This window comes from Danio rerio, chromosome 5, assembly GCF_049306965.1.
Source record: "Danio rerio strain Tuebingen ecotype United States chromosome 5, GRCz12tu, whole genome shotgun sequence".
Lineage (NCBI taxonomy): Eukaryota > Metazoa > Chordata > Actinopteri > Cypriniformes > Danionidae > Danio > Danio rerio.
In genome coordinates this window covers 8,889,291-8,909,130 of record NC_133180.1, presented here as the reverse complement: position 1 = coordinate 8,909,130, position 19,840 = coordinate 8,889,291, and the positions used below count along the sequence as shown (strand labels likewise).

General features: G+C 34.3%; 1 protein-coding gene across 2 annotated transcripts in view; it reads right to left on the bottom strand.

Annotated features, from left to right (window-relative positions):
• Nucleotides 1–19,840, bottom strand: part of lmbrd2a (LMBR1 domain containing 2a) — a 34,725-nt gene that overhangs the window by 10,502 nt on the left and 4,383 nt on the right. Inside the window, 12 exon segments of one of the 2 annotated variants that reach the window (NM_001327914.1) lie at nucleotides 1,323–1,426; nucleotides 1,530–1,627; nucleotides 4,027–4,132; nucleotides 4,215–4,348; nucleotides 6,038–6,219; nucleotides 11,646–11,829; nucleotides 13,704–13,817; nucleotides 13,910–13,984; nucleotides 16,351–16,561; nucleotides 16,666–16,833; nucleotides 19,229–19,327; nucleotides 19,490–19,587. In NM_001327914.1, coding sequence (NP_001314843.1) covers nucleotides 1,323–1,426; nucleotides 1,530–1,627; nucleotides 4,027–4,132; nucleotides 4,215–4,348; nucleotides 6,038–6,219; nucleotides 11,646–11,829; nucleotides 13,704–13,817; nucleotides 13,910–13,984; nucleotides 16,351–16,561; nucleotides 16,666–16,833; nucleotides 19,229–19,327; nucleotides 19,490–19,587 — 1,573 coding nt within the window. 2 annotated transcript variants of the gene reach the window in all.

Sequence of the window (19,840 nt, the reverse complement as noted above, 5' to 3'; positions counted from 1 at the left end):
GTAGTTACATAAATCAATGGATCACAACCATGCAACAGAACTTAAGCTCAGAAGAAAGAAAGCTTGAAGGAATAAACTACGTGGTTGTTTTCAGCATCAGGCTTCAGCCACTGTTTAAACTTGTTTTTCTCCAACCAGGAGTACGCGAACTTACATTTTCCCATTTTGCCGACTGTTTCGCTCTATGGTTTCGTAGCATGGCCAGACGCGCCCCGGCCTAAACCAATCGCATGGATCGAGCATGTCGTTGGTAATATTAGGAGAAAAAAATATATACTTATGCTTTTTTGAAGTCAAACACTTTGGACAACACTGGAACAAAATTTAAGACCTCGTATAAATGGGATTAAGACTTTTTAATACCTTTTCAAGAGTTCACACTTAGCTGATGATTGGTAATAAGCTAGTTTGGCATGCTGTCCCGGGAGAGAGCCCCAAGCTCATGAGAGCCTCGAGCCCAGGGCTCCCTCCCGTTGCAGGGCGAGAGGGGAGTTTGAGCCCGGGTAGATCTCGAGAAACCCCCCCCCCCCCCCCCCTCTTGCTGCGTAAGGGTTGCAAAGGTGATAATTTGGTTTAGTCAATTTACTTAGGTGTCATGTTTTTGGGAGTGTGGGAGGAAACCGGAGGACCCGGGGAAAACCCACGCAAGCACGGGGAGAACATGAACTTCACACGAAAATGCTGACCGCTTGGGTAGAGACCCGAGCCGGAGGCATTTTGCTGTGAGGCCGCAGTGCTAGCCACTGGGCCGCCGTGCTGCCCTGTAGACAAAAGAGGAGGCGAAGGGGTGGAAGGGGGGGATTCTTCAAGACGAAGATGACTAAAGGTAAGGTGTTTGGTTATTTATACTTGGTTAGGAATAGTCTGATTGGTGGTTCGTACGTTTGCTTGACTCTGGGCCAGCCGTGTCAATCATAAGCACGTGATCCTCTTGAAATTAGTTTATGAATAAACTTCACTATGGGCCTTAATTTTCTCATAACTGATTTATCAACTTTTACTACTTTTTAAGACCCTACGGACACCCTGTACATTATTCAGATGGCAAAATATAACAGCACTTTAAAGCATGCAATTATTTAGCAAGAAATGGACATGAGGTATGTTTGCTTGGATGCTGAGAAACTGAATATTTAGCAGATGCTTAAACTTGCTTAAATTCATAAATGTATTAATTATTAAGGAAATGTAAGTAAAAATGTAAGTAAAATTCAAAAACTCTCATCTAAATGTGTCTTTTTTAACGATTTGATTATACTTTCTTAAAAATATAAGAAAATGTAAAGTTTTTAGGTAAATAGTCTTTTGAGTAGTGTTAGCACCTCTCCGGATGAGTTCTTTCCCCTCGTCTACCAGGTCAGAGGTCAGATCATTGTCACCCATAAACTGCTGAAAACCCAGCAGATTCAAACAGCGTGTGCCCAGACTACAAAAAAACAACAACATGAGGAGAAACCATTAGCTAACAGCTAAACAACCTCTGTGGTTATCTGAAAGCAAAATATATAAATATTTGAGTTACATCTCACCTGAAATAAGTCGCGATGCAGAGCAAAACAATGAGCATAGGATAATAAATGTAAAATCCATTAGCAATGAATGACAGGACCTGCATGGATCCCATTATCTTTCAAAAAGAGAAAAAAACAGAGAGAGAGAAAGAGAGAGAAAGATATTTTAAGAGATAACTTAACTTAAAACCAGTTATGATATAGAAATTGGACCAGAACTATAACAAATAATTAAAATAAAAAAGATTAAACTACAGTAATTAACATTTTTTGTTATTTATAAAATAGGTTAACTGTATATATAATAATATATTAATAAATATATAAGTAAACAAACATCTTGTTGAACATGAAGGATTTTTTTCTTAATTTTAGGTGACTAAACTAAAACAAATAAAACTATAATATCGTAACAAATCTAATGATACTAAAATAACGTAATGACAATGACGTGGTTAAACATTGTTAATAAATTACATTTTTAAACATGTTCGACTTGCAAAACAATACATTTCATCACAGTGAAATAATAGATTAATACAATAATGCATTAAATGATAGCAATTTAAAACAATTATACTCAATGTTATGAACTATGCATTGTCTACAACAGGGATCACCAAACTCGGTCCTGGAGGGCCGGTGTCCCTGCAGGGTTTAGCTCCAACTTGCCTCAACACACCTGCCTGGATGTTTCAAGTAAGTTCAGGTGTGTTTGATTAGGGTTGGAGCTAAAATCTGCAGGACACCGGCCCTCCTGGAACAAGTTTGGTGATCCCTGGTCTAGAATAAAGTGTTAGAAGTGAAAATAAAAAAGCATTTTTTATAAGCATTTCATATTGACAAAATATTACTTTAAAACTATGTTAAAACTATGTAAAGTGATGAATTAAATTCATTACAGGCCGAAAGCGTAGCCTTTGAAACCTTACTGGCTAGACCACTTATTCTTATGAATTGGAAGTCAGCAGCTCCCCCTTCTTATCGGCAATGGGTTTTTGATTTCCTGCATGCTCTTCGAAAGATTCGGTTTGCAATAAAACAAAAGCAAGAACAGTTCCAGAAAGTCTTTCTATCTTTCTTTCCTTTGTATTATTTATTTTTATTTGTTTATTCTTTTATTTTTGTTATCTTGTGTTTGTATATCTTTGTGTATAAATGTGGTATTTTATCTTTTTTTATATACTTATTTAGTGTATTATTATGTTTTTCTGAAAATTTCTTGTTTGGTGAATTGTATCAGTGTGTATATCTATATGTATCAATATTATATATATTTTAATGTATGACCTAAGATTTTAATGTATGACCTAAGATGAACCTAATAAAATAATAATAATAATAATAATAATAATAATATTAATAATAATAATAATAATAATAATAAAAATAAACAATAATAATATTAAATTTAATTCCATAAAAATTATATTATTAATACAACTAGTCACAAGATAAAGTGCCAGATCTGTATCTAACAACAAATTCTTGATTTCTACTAAGTACAAAAAAAAAAAAAAAAACTATGTAAAGTGTAACGTATACATCAAAAATATTTGATATCAGATATCAAAAATATATATATCAGATTTAAGCACAATTTCATATGCAAAGATTTTGATTTGAATTTGAATATTCAGTCTTTTGTTTTTATCATCAAATACAGATGCCATACTGCGTTTTTAATTAACAAATAAATAATATTTAATTTAGTAAACTGCATATTCCTGTTTATTGTGGATTAAATTAAGTATTGGCACATGTTAAATATATCACAAACATTCTTATTCTTATTAATAATACAATTCTTGATAGTAGTTTTTACAAATTATTTCTACTTTTTATTTAAAAGTGATTTCTGCAGTCATGAACATGTATTTCGTATGAAAAAATAAACATTTTGGACATGCATTATTATAGTGCCATCGGATATATGGAAAATATGCAAATTACATATATGACAGACAAGTTCATATTTGAATTCAACATATATAAAATGTGTCATATATGCAACATGCATTTCAAAATACTGCAAAAATGGATGTTTCCATTTATCTTTTTTCAACCATTGGATTAACAAACATCTACATGCAGCATATGTTAAAATACATTAGATAAAATTACATATATATTTTATATATGTTCATACATGGCCACATATAAAGTTATATTAATTGAATTATTCTTCAAAATAAGCTCCGATTTAAGCTTTCTTCAGCCTTTTGTCATCATTGCATGTATAAAAGGCCATTTCTTGCAATACAATATTTTGAAATACAAGTTGTGTATATATATGTGTGTGTGTGTATTTATATATATGACAATTATTTTATATATGTTGAATTCAAATATGAAGTTGTCTGTTGTATGGAATTTGCATACATTTCCATATATCAGATTTCTATACGGGTTAATATCATTCAGCCTTAGTGATTAGAAATAAAATCTAGCGCATTTATTATATGTACAGTTATGTAATGATACTGTATCTGACTGTTGTGTGTGTGTGACTCACTGAAGTGTACACTGTGGGCTGTCTCTGCTGGTGAGAGATGGTGGAGTCCATGTGAATCACACCCAGAAAGTTCAGACACAGTGGAGGAGTCAGACGACAGAACAACCTGCACAAACGCAATGACATGCTAAATACTAACACACAAACTGATCAATAGTATTTTGTGACAATCAGATGGTGTCTCTTACATGCCGCTGAACTGCAGACTGTAGGCGTCTGTCTGGTGATGTGGGGCCAGGTAATAATAGTTGAAGACTCGTATCCGAAAGACAGTGGAGTACACGCAGTAACACAAGAAGAATATAGTGACAAAACACGCCATCTGGTGGACAAAGACAAAATAACCATATGGAAGTTTTAGTTTTGCAACCCTTCCAAACACTTTTAAATCACTCAATCATGATACATAAAATCAAGTGAGTGTATTTATATAAAATTACAACTAAGTAAAATTTTTATTTAATTTTTACTGCACCATGTGTGAACTTTAATTGATGATTATTTATTTTTAACTACTACATTAAGTACTACTGCTTCTACAATTTAATTAAATACGTTTTAATTTAGAGCATTACTTTGCATAAAATAACTAAAAAGGAGACATGTTTACTGACAACTCAGAATGTATTTTTAATTTAAAAGATCATTACATATTCAGATATACACTCACCGGCCACTTTATTAGGTACACCTGTCCAACTGCTCTATAACACAAATTTCTAATCAGCCACTCACATGACAGCAACTCAATGCATTTAGGCATGTGGACATGGTCCAGACCATCTGCTGCAGTTCAAACAGAGCATCAGAATTGGGCAGAAAGGTGATTTAAGTGACTTTAGATATGGCATGATTGTTGGTTCCAGACAGGCTGGTCTGAGTATTTCAGAAGCTGCTCATCTACTGGGATTTTCATGCACAACCATCTCTTGGGTTTACAGAGAATTGTCAGAAAAAGAGAAAATAACCAGCGAGCGCAAATGCCATGTCATAGAGCACAAATAATCTCGGACTGGTTTCTTGAACATGATAATGAGTTCCCTGTACTCAAATGGACTCCACAGTCACCAGACCTCAATCAAATAGAGCTCCTTTCGAATGTGGTGGAACAGGAGATTCGCATAATGGATGTGCAGCCAACGAATCCGCAGCAACTGCTTGATGCTATCAGGTCAATATGGACCAAAATCTCGGAGGAATATTTGCAGTACCTTGTTAAATCTACGCCACAAAAAACTAATGCAGTACTGAAGATAAAAGTGGGTCGAACCCAGAACTAAAGTGGCCAGTAAGTGTATTTCGTGGAATAAGCCTGATTTTTAAGCAGAGTAAATATAAACATTTGTTATTCTGACCAGTTGTCATTTTTAAGAAAAAAAAAGCTCTAAAATAACATTTTATAAATGAAAAATGTGGACAAATGTTCTCAGACCCATACCTAACAACAACAACAACAACAACAACAATAATAATAATAATAATAATAATTTAATAATAATAATAATAATAATTTAATTAATAAATAAATCTAGCAGAGAACTGACTTTTATGTAGTGGAATATAATATAAAATAATGTAATGCAGCCTGAATAAACTTATAGGCCTTTATTTGATATATTTGACAATTTTTCACATTAATTTTACCTCACTTGGTTTACAAAGTGTGATTATTTAAACTGCACATTTATTGTGTAAATAGCAAACAACTGTGAACAGGCACTTAAAAATTATTAATAAAAACCTTGCACCAACTGTGGATGGTATTTGCTTTTAAAAGAACTTTAATAGACTAATAAGCAGCAAATGTTAATCTAAGATGCCCTAAAAAAACAATTATTCATATGATTTCAAACTAATAGGTGGGCTTAACCCTATCAGATTAAAAAAATAATAATAATAATAAATTCAAAATACATTATTATGGTCCCCAAAAACTCAAAAGTTTTATTCTATATTCCTGCTTCAACTCTGACTGGCCTTTTGTCATCATTGCATGTGTGTTTCTCTTCACCTCTATGTAAACGTAGTTGTAGTCTCTCTCTGCGAGCTGAATGAAGACGGCGAACAGAGATAGAACAGGCTGTGTGCTGAAGAAGGTGCATTCAGACCAAACCACGGCCGCAGAAAACACACACAAAACCACAGCCAGCACGCGATAACACCAGCGGCGGAAAACACACTCCCAGTACCACTCTAGAGAAGAGAAAGAGACGCTCATTACACAAACTTCTCATTTACAGCATTATTACTGAAGCTTAGCGATTTTGAACAAACCTCTAGCTTGGGCTGCACAATATATGGCTAAATTATTGTTATTGCGATAATAGTATATGCATATATGTAACCCAGACGTGATAAATTAAATTCATTTTATACATTGGTAGTTTATCTAAATCCTATCTTTATCCCCATCTCCCCAGTAGTTGCGGTTCTGCTAATGGCTAGAAGGTGAACCCAGAGCTGAAAATATACACTAATAGTCGAGACGAGAGAGGAAAACGACAACAGCCAATCAGAGTCAGAATATCTGTTGAGGTTTTCACTCATTCTTAGGGTGCTTTCACACCTGTGAATCGATTCATTTGTTCCGAAACAGGAATTTAAATTGTTACAATGTTGCTCTTTGTTCTTGGTGCGGTTCGCTTTCACATGGCAAAGTTTCTAATCGGAACAAAAGAGCTAAAACAAGTCATGTTCGATTAAAATCTCCTCAAATTGGTCAGAGTTTCAGGGTTTATTTAGCAGAGTCCCGTTCAACTGTCATGCATCCTTATTTTAATTTGTGAAGATGAGCAATATATATGCCTATGACATATCCATGATACACTCTGATATACTCAGGCTCAGATTGTATCGCTTTCTCACTACAATCGATCCGCTCCCGAGTTTTTAATCGAGTAGAGACCACTTCATTCAGGCAATCTGGGACCGATTTATTTGGCACGGACCTAAGCACGATTGCTGGATTCACATATGCCAAACGAACCACGCTAACTGTGCAAACGAGACAGGTTCCGAAACAAAAGTCTAGGTGTGAAAGCACCCATATTGTTTTTAAGACAAAGCGCCCTATCATACATCCATACATATCATACATAAGACATGTTTGGCGTGATTTGTTTCTATTATCAAACCTAATTTTCACGTTTTGTGCAACTTTGTTTAAATAGCAAATCTATTTGAGGCACTTTGTGGAGCGTGCTGGTCTAAAAAGGAGGTGTGTTAAGACGCATTGTTTTTTCAATTTATTCATGACAATTTGCATTTGGATAATATTGTTATTATTAGTAGTAGTAGTATTAATTATGTATATTTATACTTGTTTTAATAAAAACAAGTGTCAATTTGGCCACCTGTCAGGACGCGTGTTTGGATAAAACTCAGTTTTTTGACCACACTTCGTTATTATTGTTCATTTATTCATTTGCTGGAAATTAGAATTGAATTTAAAATAGTTTTGAAACAAATATTTGCGTTTAACAAATTAAAGGATAAATGAAACGGATGTTTCAGTGGAGTGAGCTTCCACCGTTTCCTTACTCCACAAAAGTAAAGGAGTAAAGAGTAAAAGTAAAGTAAAGAGAAAGTAAAGAGGCTGAATGGAGGAGGCTCATTCTTTATCCTTGCGCTGCAGATGGTCTGTTTAACTGTTTTCTCGCTAGTGAATCATTCAGTTTTTCCTCTTACAAAGTCCATCATGTAAATAGCAAACGTGTCATGGTGCAACACACCTGACTCTTAAAGGGAATGGGAGATGAGACTCTGATTGGTTTAATGCATGTTATGCTCAAAACACACCCAGAACTCATTAAGAGAATAAGCACAACCCTGTTAGACCATGCGCCGGGGTGCAGAGCGTATTTTTCAGTCCTTAAAATAGCAAAAGTGGATTCAGACATGCCCTTAATGCTTTTGCGCCCTGCGCTTTAGACTTTGAGCTTAGATTGTTAAAACAGAGCCCTAAATATTAGCATCTCAACAGTTTTTTAGCCTGAATTAGAATGATTTAGATCTGAAAATATATATTTTTCATGTTTATTTTAATATCATTAAATAAATCAATAGTTTAAAAACATAGCTAATAAAAAATAGCATTTTTCCAGGGAAATTTTATATTTTAAGAAATATCGTTATCGCAACAACATTACAAATTTTTCCAGCAGCCCTAACCTTCAATATGCTTTGATTTGAATGACAACATTAATTGTGCAGCTGTTCAATGATGAAAGCAAACTACAGCAAACGGAAAGGTCACAAGTGGGTGATATTAGTCATCTGTGTGTTTTTTTTAATGTACCAACCAATCCAAACATACATACTATGCAGACTTGATAGTGGCTTAATATTTGAAATAAACTATTGATATTTCCGTTAGCTTTCTGATAGAGGCTAAGGAGTGTTGCTAAACTTTTTGTGCAACAGTCTGGCTTTGTAAAAACTGTAAATAAAAGCTGTTGAAATCATCCAGGTTAAACATGAATTAAAGAAAAGATGAGCAAACAGTTGCAGGCACCAGATTAATGTTAGTAGAAGTCATACAATGTATATTTTTGATACTTATATTTATTAAAATAATAAATTATGCAATGTTAAAATAGTTTTTTTTACAAGTCTGGAACATTTCTACACTTTGCCATGTCACAATATTAATTTAGATGCTATGTACTGAGAAAGAACACTGATCACTGAAAACATCAGTCTATGATCATGTTTATCATGGTGGCTATAGAAGTAATAGATAATAAGCATTTGCGCAGCATTATGAATTAGGTTTCAATGTCTGCATTGCTTGTGTAGATTTATTTTTAAAGATAATAATAAAAGTGTTTTCTTTTATGGTTGGGATATGTAAAAGCCCAGATATTTATCCTATTTTACAATGCAGAAGAAAGATCTTTTCTGCTAATGTGTTAAAATTCTGATTCATTGGACAACAGGGAAAAGTCTAGAAACAAATGACAGTAAACGGTCAAAATATTTGCTCTGTGTTTATGCGTTTACTAAAATTAAAATAATTTTAAAAAATAATGTTAAAATAATAACGCAAGAAAATAACAGTTTTAACTTTAGGCAGCATAACAAGCTGCTTTTTATAGTAGAAAATAAGTTAAAGTGAATAAGACCAGGGGCCTCATGTACGAAGACTTGCGTGGAAATCATACTAAAACATTGCGTACGCACAAAGCTGTAAATGTGCGTACGCAGAAAAAAATTCAGATGTATGAAACACTGCGTACGCCGAATCTCACGCATATTCTTTTGTACATCTGAATGAACGTGAAACTGAGCGCAACATGCACGAGCACAAAACCCCTCCCTGCCTCCTCCCCCGTATGAATATGCTAATGACTCTACTTTGGCAAAACCCAACGAAAAAGCAAAGGCAAAAGCAAGCAAAAAGAGAAACTTTGAACAGAATGTGAATTGGAGGTGCTGCTTTCGGATGTAGACCGGAGAAAAGCGGTGTTATTTGCAAATTTGTTCTCCGGAATTAACAACAAAAGAAAAAAATAGAGTGGGAGAGTTTAGCTGATGCGGTTAACACAGTTGGGTCTGAACATCGCACTGTGGAGTTAAAAGAGAAATAGTGTGATTTATAGGTGTAAAATGTTGCAGTACCCTTAACAGTCTCAGTGGCGCAACTCGTAAATCGCATGTTAACATGTGTTGACACGATCAAGCATGAATCGGTTCGAATCCAGCGTCTGATGAACTCTTTCTTCTTTTTTCCCCCGCTACATATCAGATTTTGCCAACTATTTATCACGAGAAAGACAAGTAGGAATCATTAATAAGTCTGTGCATCATATTTTATTTGCACATTTAGTGAATGGAAATGTTTCTGATTCACGCATGCAAATTGATCTTCAGATAGTGTCTTTATAGCAATGTGCGTGCAGTAGATAGCTCAGATTACATTGGGGAAACAGGCGACCGCTGCAAATTGCGCTTTAATGTTTGGCTGGTTAACTGTATGGTATGGAAACCTTACATACCTACTAGATGAACCCGTCTCATACAGCTGCCATTGCAAGGCTCAGACACTTTGTAGAGAGGAATTTAACACAACTGCCTCTAGGAGTCGCCAATGGAAATAAAACAGACACACACAAAAAAAGTGCGTACGCCAGCCATAAAGCTGCCGTGAAGCTGCGCACATTCCCACGTTCACTTCATTGTTAGTAAATCCAAACGTGAGCGATTCTGAGCGTGAAACCTGGCGTACGCAAAGTTTTTGTGGTACACAGCGTTGATACATGAGGCCCCAGAAGTCTTGACACAATTAGGTTACAATGCTCACTTTCAATCTTACGTAAAAAATAAAGCCATTTTTTTTGTCATGTACTTAAGATATACTTATGTTTTAAATTAGCAGAGTTTAGAAAGACATGCATTTAGCAATTTATTGCTGTGCCATGAAATAAAACAATGTTGTTTTGTTGCATTTAACATTCAGCAGACCAACATTAATGATATTATTATTTATTAACATTAATATTATTATAAGGGTGGCACGGTGGCTCAGTGGTTAGCACTGTCGCCTCATAGCAAGAAGAGTCTCGGTTGGATCAGTTGGCTTTTCTGTGTGGAGTTTGCACGTTCTCCCCATGTTGGTGTGGGTTTCCCCCACAGTACAAACACATACGCTATGGGTAAATTTGCTAAACTTAATTTGCCGTAGTGTATGAGTGTGTGTGAATGTGAGTGTATGGGTGTTTCCCAGTACTAGGTTGCAGCTAGATAGGCATTCGCTGCGTAAAACATATGCCATAATAGTTGGTGGTTCATTCCGCTCTGGCGACCTCTGATCAATCACACTGAGCCAAAAGATAATGAATGAATGAATTATTATTATAACTAAATGTAATTATTTTAATGCAACAGACATACAATTTAAAGCCTTCACAAAGTAAATGAATAAACCGTCCATTTGTAATATCACCCAATTTCCCCTTTTGCTATCACCCCAAACATTTTTACATTATATTTATTTTTATATTATATTATATTATATTATATTATAATATATTATATTATATTATATTATATTATATTATATTAAATTATATTATATTATATTATATTATATTATATTATATTATATTATATTATATTATATTATATTCATTATACTTATTATTATTTTATTTTCAATTAAAATAATTTTATTTTAAAATCCAACTGTGTGTTCATCCTAATAAATTATTATTTATTTTCAATAATCATATTTTCATATTTAATCAAAGCTTTATTAAAGTATTTATGCACATTACATTTTTATTAATTATTTTAAATAAATCTTAATTAAATACAAGTATATTTAAATGTTTTTTTTTTTTTTAACATAGCCTCTAATACCTTAATCATCAAATGCATACGGGTGTATCTCTTGTGAAAAATCTTTACATCTCAACAACTCATTCAATTCAACCACTCATAGATTGTTTAAAATACACACAACTTTAGTCTGTTAATAGGTTGACAGCAATGCATTGTTTAAAAGCATTTAGGCAGACAGTGAACAGGCCTTCAGGCTTTAGAAGAGCTGATTTGTGTTCTCTCATAAAGCTTTTATTGTAGTGAGAGCAGAAAGGTATTGTATTGCGGGCTTTTCTCACCCATTGTGGGTGTGTACAGGTACTTGCTGATCCATCCAGGCGTTTCTGTGGAGGGGAAGCTGTGGACAAACTGGTGGGCGGGGCTTGTTTCATTTTTGGCCACGTCCTCTAAGTGAAAGGCCTCGTCCAATAGAATCTGCCATTGAACTTTTGTGCGGTTGTGCCTCTGAACAGCATAGATTACCTGACAGGATAAAGAACAATACAGATGTCTCAGACATGGGATTGGGAAATATAACAGTTCATTTTGTCCTGAATATTTTCTTTTGTGTTATTGTAAAATTGTTTATTCATAAAGAGGGAAAATTGTATGACACTCACATGCAATTTAAGCTGATTTAGTTTTTGTTTAATTTATTGTTGGTTCACTATGTTTATGTTCAAAAGAATCCTATGTAGAATTTTTTTTTACTTATAAATGATTTATAAGTTGGCACCCCAAAGCAGTCAGTCAGTTTCATAAAAATTGGCACCCCAGATGGGACTTATTTAATTGAATTGAGCTTTAACAATCAGATAATAGTTTATATAAGCAATTAAGCATCTGAATTTTGCTTTGTGGGGTTTTCTGAAACCACCATCAGGCATTTTCTATTCTTATTTTATTATTTCAGGCAAAATGGTTTTGTAGATCTGCCCATGCATGAAATGGCTAGTGTTATCAACTCAGCGTAGAATGGCTCAAGAAACTGATAACACCAAAATAAATAAACAACAACTGAAAACTGAGCTCATAAGTTCCATAACAACCTTGCATGAAGATGTAAAACAAGAAAATGAAATTAAATCAAGAACAAATCAAGAGCGTATAGCAACATAATAAAAAAAAAAAGTCCATCACTTCATATCATGCCCTGTCGTTTATGTTGTGGTGTCGCAAAATACATTGTTTACATTAATTATGTTTGGTATTTACAATTTAGACAACCACATTCTTGTTTTACATGTTTACATTTTGTATTTTCATTCATTCATTTTCTTGTCAGCTTAGTCCCTTTATTAATCCGGGGTCGCCACAGCGGAATGAACCGCCAACTTATCCAGCAAGTTTTTACGCAGCAGATGCCATTCCAGCCGCAACCCATCTCTGGGAAACATCCACACACACATTCACACACACACTCATACACTACGGACAATTTTAGCCAACCAAATTCACCTGTATCGCATGTCTTTGGACTGTGGGGGAAACCGGAGCACCCAGAGGAAACCCACGCAAAGGCAGGGAGAACATGCAAACTCCACACAGAAACGCCAATTAAGCCGAGGTTCATTTTGTATTTTATTTAGCTATATTTTATGTTGAGTCTGTAATCTTTAGTTTTTAAAAAGTGTTTTATATTTCATTATATTTATCTGATATTTCTACATAATTAAATATTTTCCCTGAAGTTCTAAATACAGTAAGAAAAAAATAATTAATCATTTTTGAATGTGTGTGTTTTTGAGTATTTACTTTTTAAAAAATACTTATAAAAAGTATTTCATCCAAACGGCATCACTGTACAGTATCAACAATATTATATCCAAGCTATAAATGAAAAGTTACTATCATGATTTATACCGTTAAATTATTATAAAAACATCATCAGATAAAATAAATTATCAGATATTAACATGAACTAATTTATGTTGTACAAATTATATTTATATAACATTTATTGAAAATGAGACTAAAAATAAATATGGGTTGTACAAATTATGTTAGATTTCTACATTTAGCGTTATCAGCAACAGTAGTTACAGCACTGAATGTTTTAGTTCTTTGTTATTCAGCTGATTATTTTCTTCATTTTCTTCAGTTCTGTTTGTTAAAACCAAGTGCTTGCAATACTGTTTCTGTAATTAATGGAAAGCAAATTATATTTGTCTCCTCCCCTTTTTGGCTGATCTGAAAAATGGTCCGATCCGTTACAAAAAAAAACATAATGTGATCAGAACCGTGAGATTTTGATCCGTTACACCTCTATTAAATAATACTATTTATAAATAATAAACGGCTAAGCCAATAAATTTGCTTTATATTCATATTCCATGCAGTTGCTGCAGTTGTATTACCTGCTTATGTAGTTTGACCAAACTCTTTTTACTAGGATAAGGGTTTCCTTTGTCATCAAAGTCCTCGTAATCGTCCATGTTTCTGCCCAACTTTTCCTGGTATTCTACAGGACACTGAAAAAGACATGAGGGTGTTGATTTTCCATATATTTCCACATGCAGAGTCAGTAAAATACAGATGTAAATCGAGATCACATGAATCTTACCTTCCTTAGAATAGTGTCGATGCATTTCCTTAGAGGATGATTATATTTTATTGTTTCATTAACGGTTTTGACATCCTGTACACATAGAAAGGGACACATAAGTATGCTTTTATTATGTTTTGATTGGGTAAAGCATGGACATTAATTAACACAATAACTGTTACCAGCAATTTGGAATTCACACTAGAAAATTATTGGTGATACATATTATTCATAGTTTGTCCAAATAAGTTTAGGCGTAGAAATCTTTGTTTTGTTTGTAAAATGTACTGAAAAACATCCTGAATACAGGACGGGCAACATTTAAACGTTTAAAGAAGTGACATTAATTTACATGAATATGGATAGTATTCTTATTGATATACAGTCAAGACCAAAATTATTCATACCCCTGGCAAATTCTGAAGTTCTAAATTATTAAGTTTGGTAATGTAAATAAAAGAAGAGTTTTATTTATTTATTTATTTATTTATTTTTACACTGGACCAGCTCTATACCCACACCAGGGTGCTCGAGGGTTCATGAGAGTATGCCCAACCAGTCCACATGCGTTTTGTGGACTTGGAGAAGGGATTTGACCGTGTCCCTTGTGGCATTCTGTGGAAGGTGCTTGGGGAGTATGGGGTAAGAGGTGCTCTGTTAAGGGCTGTCTTGTCCCTGTATGAACAGAATTTGGTTTGCATTGCCAGCAAGAAGTCTGACTTGTTTCCAGTTCATGTTGGCAGGGCTGCCCATTGTCACCAATTCTGTTCACAATTATTTTGGACAGAATTTCAAGGTGCAGCTTTGGGCTGGAGGGGATTCGGTTCAGTGACCACAGGATTTCATCTCTGTTATTCGCAGATAATGTTGTTCTGTTGGCTTCATTGAACATAGACCTTCAGCATGCACTGGGGCGGTTTGCTGCCGAGTGTGATGCGGCTGGGATGATAATCAGCACCTCCAGGTTGGAGGAAAGTCCTTACCACAGGTGGAGGAGTTCAAGTTGTGGTATTGTTCATAAGTGAGAGAAAGATGGAACGTGAGAATGACAGGCACATCGTAGCAGCAGCAGCAGCAGCAGCAGTAATGTGGTTGAAGTACCGGCCCGTTGTGTTAAAGAAGGAGCTGAGCTGAAAGGCAAAGCTCTCGATTAACCTGTCAATCTACATTCCTACTGTCACCTATGTTCATGAGCTTTACGTCATGACCGAAAGGACAAGATCTCGGATACAAGCGGCTGAAATGAGTTTCCTTTACAGGGTGGCATGATGCACCCTTATAGATAGGGTGAGGAGCTCTGTCACCCGGAAAGGTGACCTGGGGATGCCTCGGGATCCCCCCAGAGGAGCTGGCGGAAGTGTCTGAGGAGAGGGAAAACTGGGGTTCTCTGCTAAGATTGCTGCACCCACAACCCGGCCCCGGAAAAGCGGATGAAAATGAATGAATGATTTCTTTTATCTCTGCCATGATTACAGTACATAATGTTTTACTAGATATTTTATAAGATACTAGTATTCAGCTTAAAGTGACATTTAAAGGCTTAACTAGGCTAATTAGTTTAGTTAGGGTAATTAGGCCCCTTATATAAGTCATAAGCCCCTTTCAGACATACAGACCTTTACAGAAAATTACCGACAATTTTCAGGAAAGGTCTCTATGTGTGAGCAGGTCCTTTTTAAAAATACTGGTAAATTTGTTCCAGCTATTTTTCGGAAAGAGAAGTTGTAACATTACCGGTAATTTGCCGGAATGCTGCGCTGTGTGAATGCAGAAGGAAAATTGCCGGAAAGAGCGCGTGCACGTCTAGAACGTGCTGACGTGAAACCTCTATTTACGCCAATCAGAACAGTCAGACGCATTCACGTCTGCGCTGTTTATGAGAATAAAAGCCTTTGAATATTTTTCCAGACACATTTAGATGTTAGTCAGATAACGTTTATATGTTCATCTTAATGCCAACCGTGTAAATAATTATGAATAATATGCTTATGATAAGCCATTGTTGATTTACCAGTATTGGAATGGATGTGTGAATGCTCTTTTCCGGAAAAATTCTGCAACGTCCTTGCCTGTGTGAACAGCGCTTTTTTGAACTCACTGGTAAAGTCGTTCCGGAAATTTTCCGGATATTTACTGGTACCACTGTGTGAAAGGGGCTATTGTATAACAATGGTTTGTTCTGTAGACAATCAGAAATAATATTGCTTAAGGGGGTTAATAATTTTGACCTTAAAATGTTTTTTTGTTTTGTTTTTTAAATTAAGAACTGCTTTTATTCTAGCTAAAATAAAACAAATCAGACTTTCTCCAGAAGAAAAAATATATCAGGAAATACTGTGAAAAATTCCTTGCTCTGTTAAACATCATTTGGGAAATATTTGAAAACAGAAAACAAAAATTCACTGGAGGGCGGATAATTTTGACTTCAACTGTATATGTGAAAAAAAGAAAAAAATCACCTCCATGACATCTTCCAAGTTTTCCTCAGCATCTGCTTTTTCGGTCATCAGTTTTGCTGCTTTAAAGTATGTCTTTGCAAGCAGATGCCCGTGGCACGATGCCCTCCAGCAGGAGCGTGGGATTTCAACAAGGCCGTATCCCAACAACAGCACCAGCAGGAACAAACCCCAGGTGTTAGCGGCAGTGATGCCAATTGTACGCAAGCCATACCTTTAAAAAAAAAAAACACACATTTAAGTTAAAGAAATGTTAGATGTGCATAAACAGGAATGTTGTGATTGCTTGTAGGAAAAGGAAGAAGGCGGGACTCAGACCAGGTGAGATGCCACTGTGGACTGACGGCGACGTAGATGAGCAGAGAGCAGAAGATAAGCAGGTATGTGCCATAATAAATGGCGTTTTCTATCAGGGCTGTCTTTATCTTTCCTGAGATGGAGAAACCTCCTGAACGTGCATACGACTGCATGAAGGGAATCAGAAGCCTGCACACATACAAACAAGACGTTTTAAACAACACTTTAAAACCAATTTTCTTTTTACACATACACTTAATACACTTCATTGAACATGCACACATAGACATCACCTATATACTATATAACTGCAGGTTAACTATGCTTTTATATAATAACTTTAACTTAGTAACTAGTTAATTAGTTCAGGTTATGGTATATCGTAACTAATAACCTTAACTTTTCCAGATTTGATTGTAATGCAGTAATGTGCATCTTTTGTAAAGCTGCTTTGGAACAACAATTATTTTGAAAAGCACTAAACAAATAAACTTGAATTGAATTTTACTTCGATAAGAGAAACGTTTGTGCAACCAAAGGTGAAAAAATGTGCAGTAAAATAGAAATTATTTATTGTTGATAGAAATGTTCTCTGGAGTGCAACCAAATATATTTCTGAAAGGTGTTTCATTCCCATTTATTTACTCAAAAGAAATCTACTCCAATAAAAAAAAAAATTGAAATTGAAAAAATTGAAAACGACAAAATAAGTGACAATAATAATAATTTTAAAGAAATATTCAATAGTATTATTTCATACAGGCATGTCATTCCAGAAGCAAGTGCTGCTCAAAAAACCCCCACTATGATCCAATATTGAATTATTTAGGTAATTATTAAATTAAAAAGCATATAAATCATTAATTAATTAAAGAATTAATTAATTTTAGAAAGTAAAACTGCACACAGTTTCCTATGAGGGCTGGGTTTAGCTGTAGGGTTGTGGTAGACTGATAGAAAATACAGTGTGTACACTATTGACCTTATTCTTGACGTACAATCAGGTGCCGCCATTGGAATCTTTTTGGCTCATTACTTCTGATCTTATTTACTTCTGTTGATTTCTAGACATTAAAAACAGCATGTTCTGCTGCTTGATGTTGAAAACTGATATTTTCTTATTGTGTTATTGCACTTGTTATGTATAGTCATAAACACACTTGCTTGTAGAACAAGTAGTTTGACTGTTTTTATTATTATTACTAGTCATTTCTCCCATAGGCGACTGAAGCGGAAGCTAAAGCAAGTGCAAAAAGCGAGCACACTTCCACATCGCAGATTAAAGTGAATAAAATAATGTACTGTGTATGATTTGCAGGGAATTTAAAGAAATTTAGTTTTTTTAGGCATTAATAAAAGCAACTTCTGTAACAACTTAATTTCTTTAATTAGTAAAAATATTTAATTGTGGTTTCAGTGTGGATACAGAATGCCTATAATATACCATCATTCAACAGCAACAGAGTTCATGGTAAGTCTGTCTTGTTTAATTAATAATTAAAAAACATTTCCGTTTATTTACAGAACCCTAAGATTGATTTTTTTTTTTTTTGTGTGTGTGTGGAAATCATTATTTTGCTCTAACACCTTGTCAAAAACGGTGATGTGATGGCTATGGGTAAAAATGCTAACAGTTTGCAATAGATTTATTTAAAAATATTTCAATATGTACATAAATTCTATGCATTAACACAAAATTGCTTCATTTGCAATGCTTTAAGGGACGGGTTTTTGGGGGGCATTCTCAACAGCAGCTTCTACAGTAAACTATTTCATAACAATTCATTTTAAACAATTTATTTTTTAATAAGAACAAAATATTGAATTGTGGCTTTAGTATATTTATATAATGAGTATCCATCATTCAACAATATCAGGGTTCACAGTAAGTCTGCCTTGATTTTGTTATTTTTTTCATTTGTAAAAAGCAAAGGAATAACATAATTTTGTGACATATCTTTTTTTTTTTTTTTAAATAAATGTAATACATATTTTTTTGTGTGATGTAATCATTTAAATGTACAGTGCTTATTATAAATGACCACACCCTTTTTAAATATGAATATTTTTATCAATTTCTCTGTGAATATCGCCAATAATTTGTGGTGCATTTAAACAAAAATGTTTTATTAAACAGTTATATCCACTAAAAGAAGAGTTTGGTCACTTGACATCATTAGGAATAGAAAGATAATAATTTACTTTTTTTATCACTTAATTTAATATTTATGTTTCTCTTGATTTTTCCTGTTTATTAAAATTTGATTTAATATTTTTTTCCCATCATTTTAATTTGTGTGTAACCATTTTTATTCTGTGACTTAAAGTTTTTTTGTTGTTGTTAGATTAGTTCCAGTTTTGGCGTTTGGTCCAGATTAATCTTACATAAACGCTCAACTATATTATTGTAAAGCATCCTATAACAAAATGTCATTTAAAGAAGAGATCTGTGAGGGGTGTACTCATTTATGCTTTGTATATATGTTAAGTTGAATACTCTTTCAGTGCTTTAAAAAAATAAGTAATTTCAGAAGTGGAAAAAATTTTTATGAAATGGAGTAATAAGGTCATTTTTCTTTCGTACCATGTCAGGAACTGTGAAGTCCAGTACACCACCCTCCAAAATACAGGCAGGATTCCATCTGGGATATAACTCCAGGGCTTATAGCAAGTCTTTGGGATCCTTTAATCAGGAGAAGGTGAGGTGACATTGATGAAGTTAATGTATAACAATATTAACCGAACATAAAAAGTCTTCGCACTATTTGCACATCAGTGTTTAAACAAATCCCACAGCTTTACTTCATCCTAGTGCTATTCAATAGAGCAAAGCAAACCTCTTTACCTTTGTGTTGGAAGTACCGAAGTGTTGGAGGAGTTATCATTACTGTTGCTGGGCACGAGGTGGACCTGATTGTCAATCTTACACTGGTTATATATGGTCTGCAGATGCAAAAAGAAACAAAGCATTAGCAGGGGTGAAGGGTAAAAGACAACAGACTGGTATTTCACCTTTTTGTTTAAAGAGCACCTCAGGAAATGTTTTGAATTGCACGCTTGCCATCTGTTGATCGTGACAGTCACGTATACACTAATTATACACAACTGAAAAAGGCTGTAGATGAGAGCTCGTGTCACATGTCTTAATTATAAATGCAAACATCATCCTCTGAGTTTATTCTGTCTTAAGTTGCAC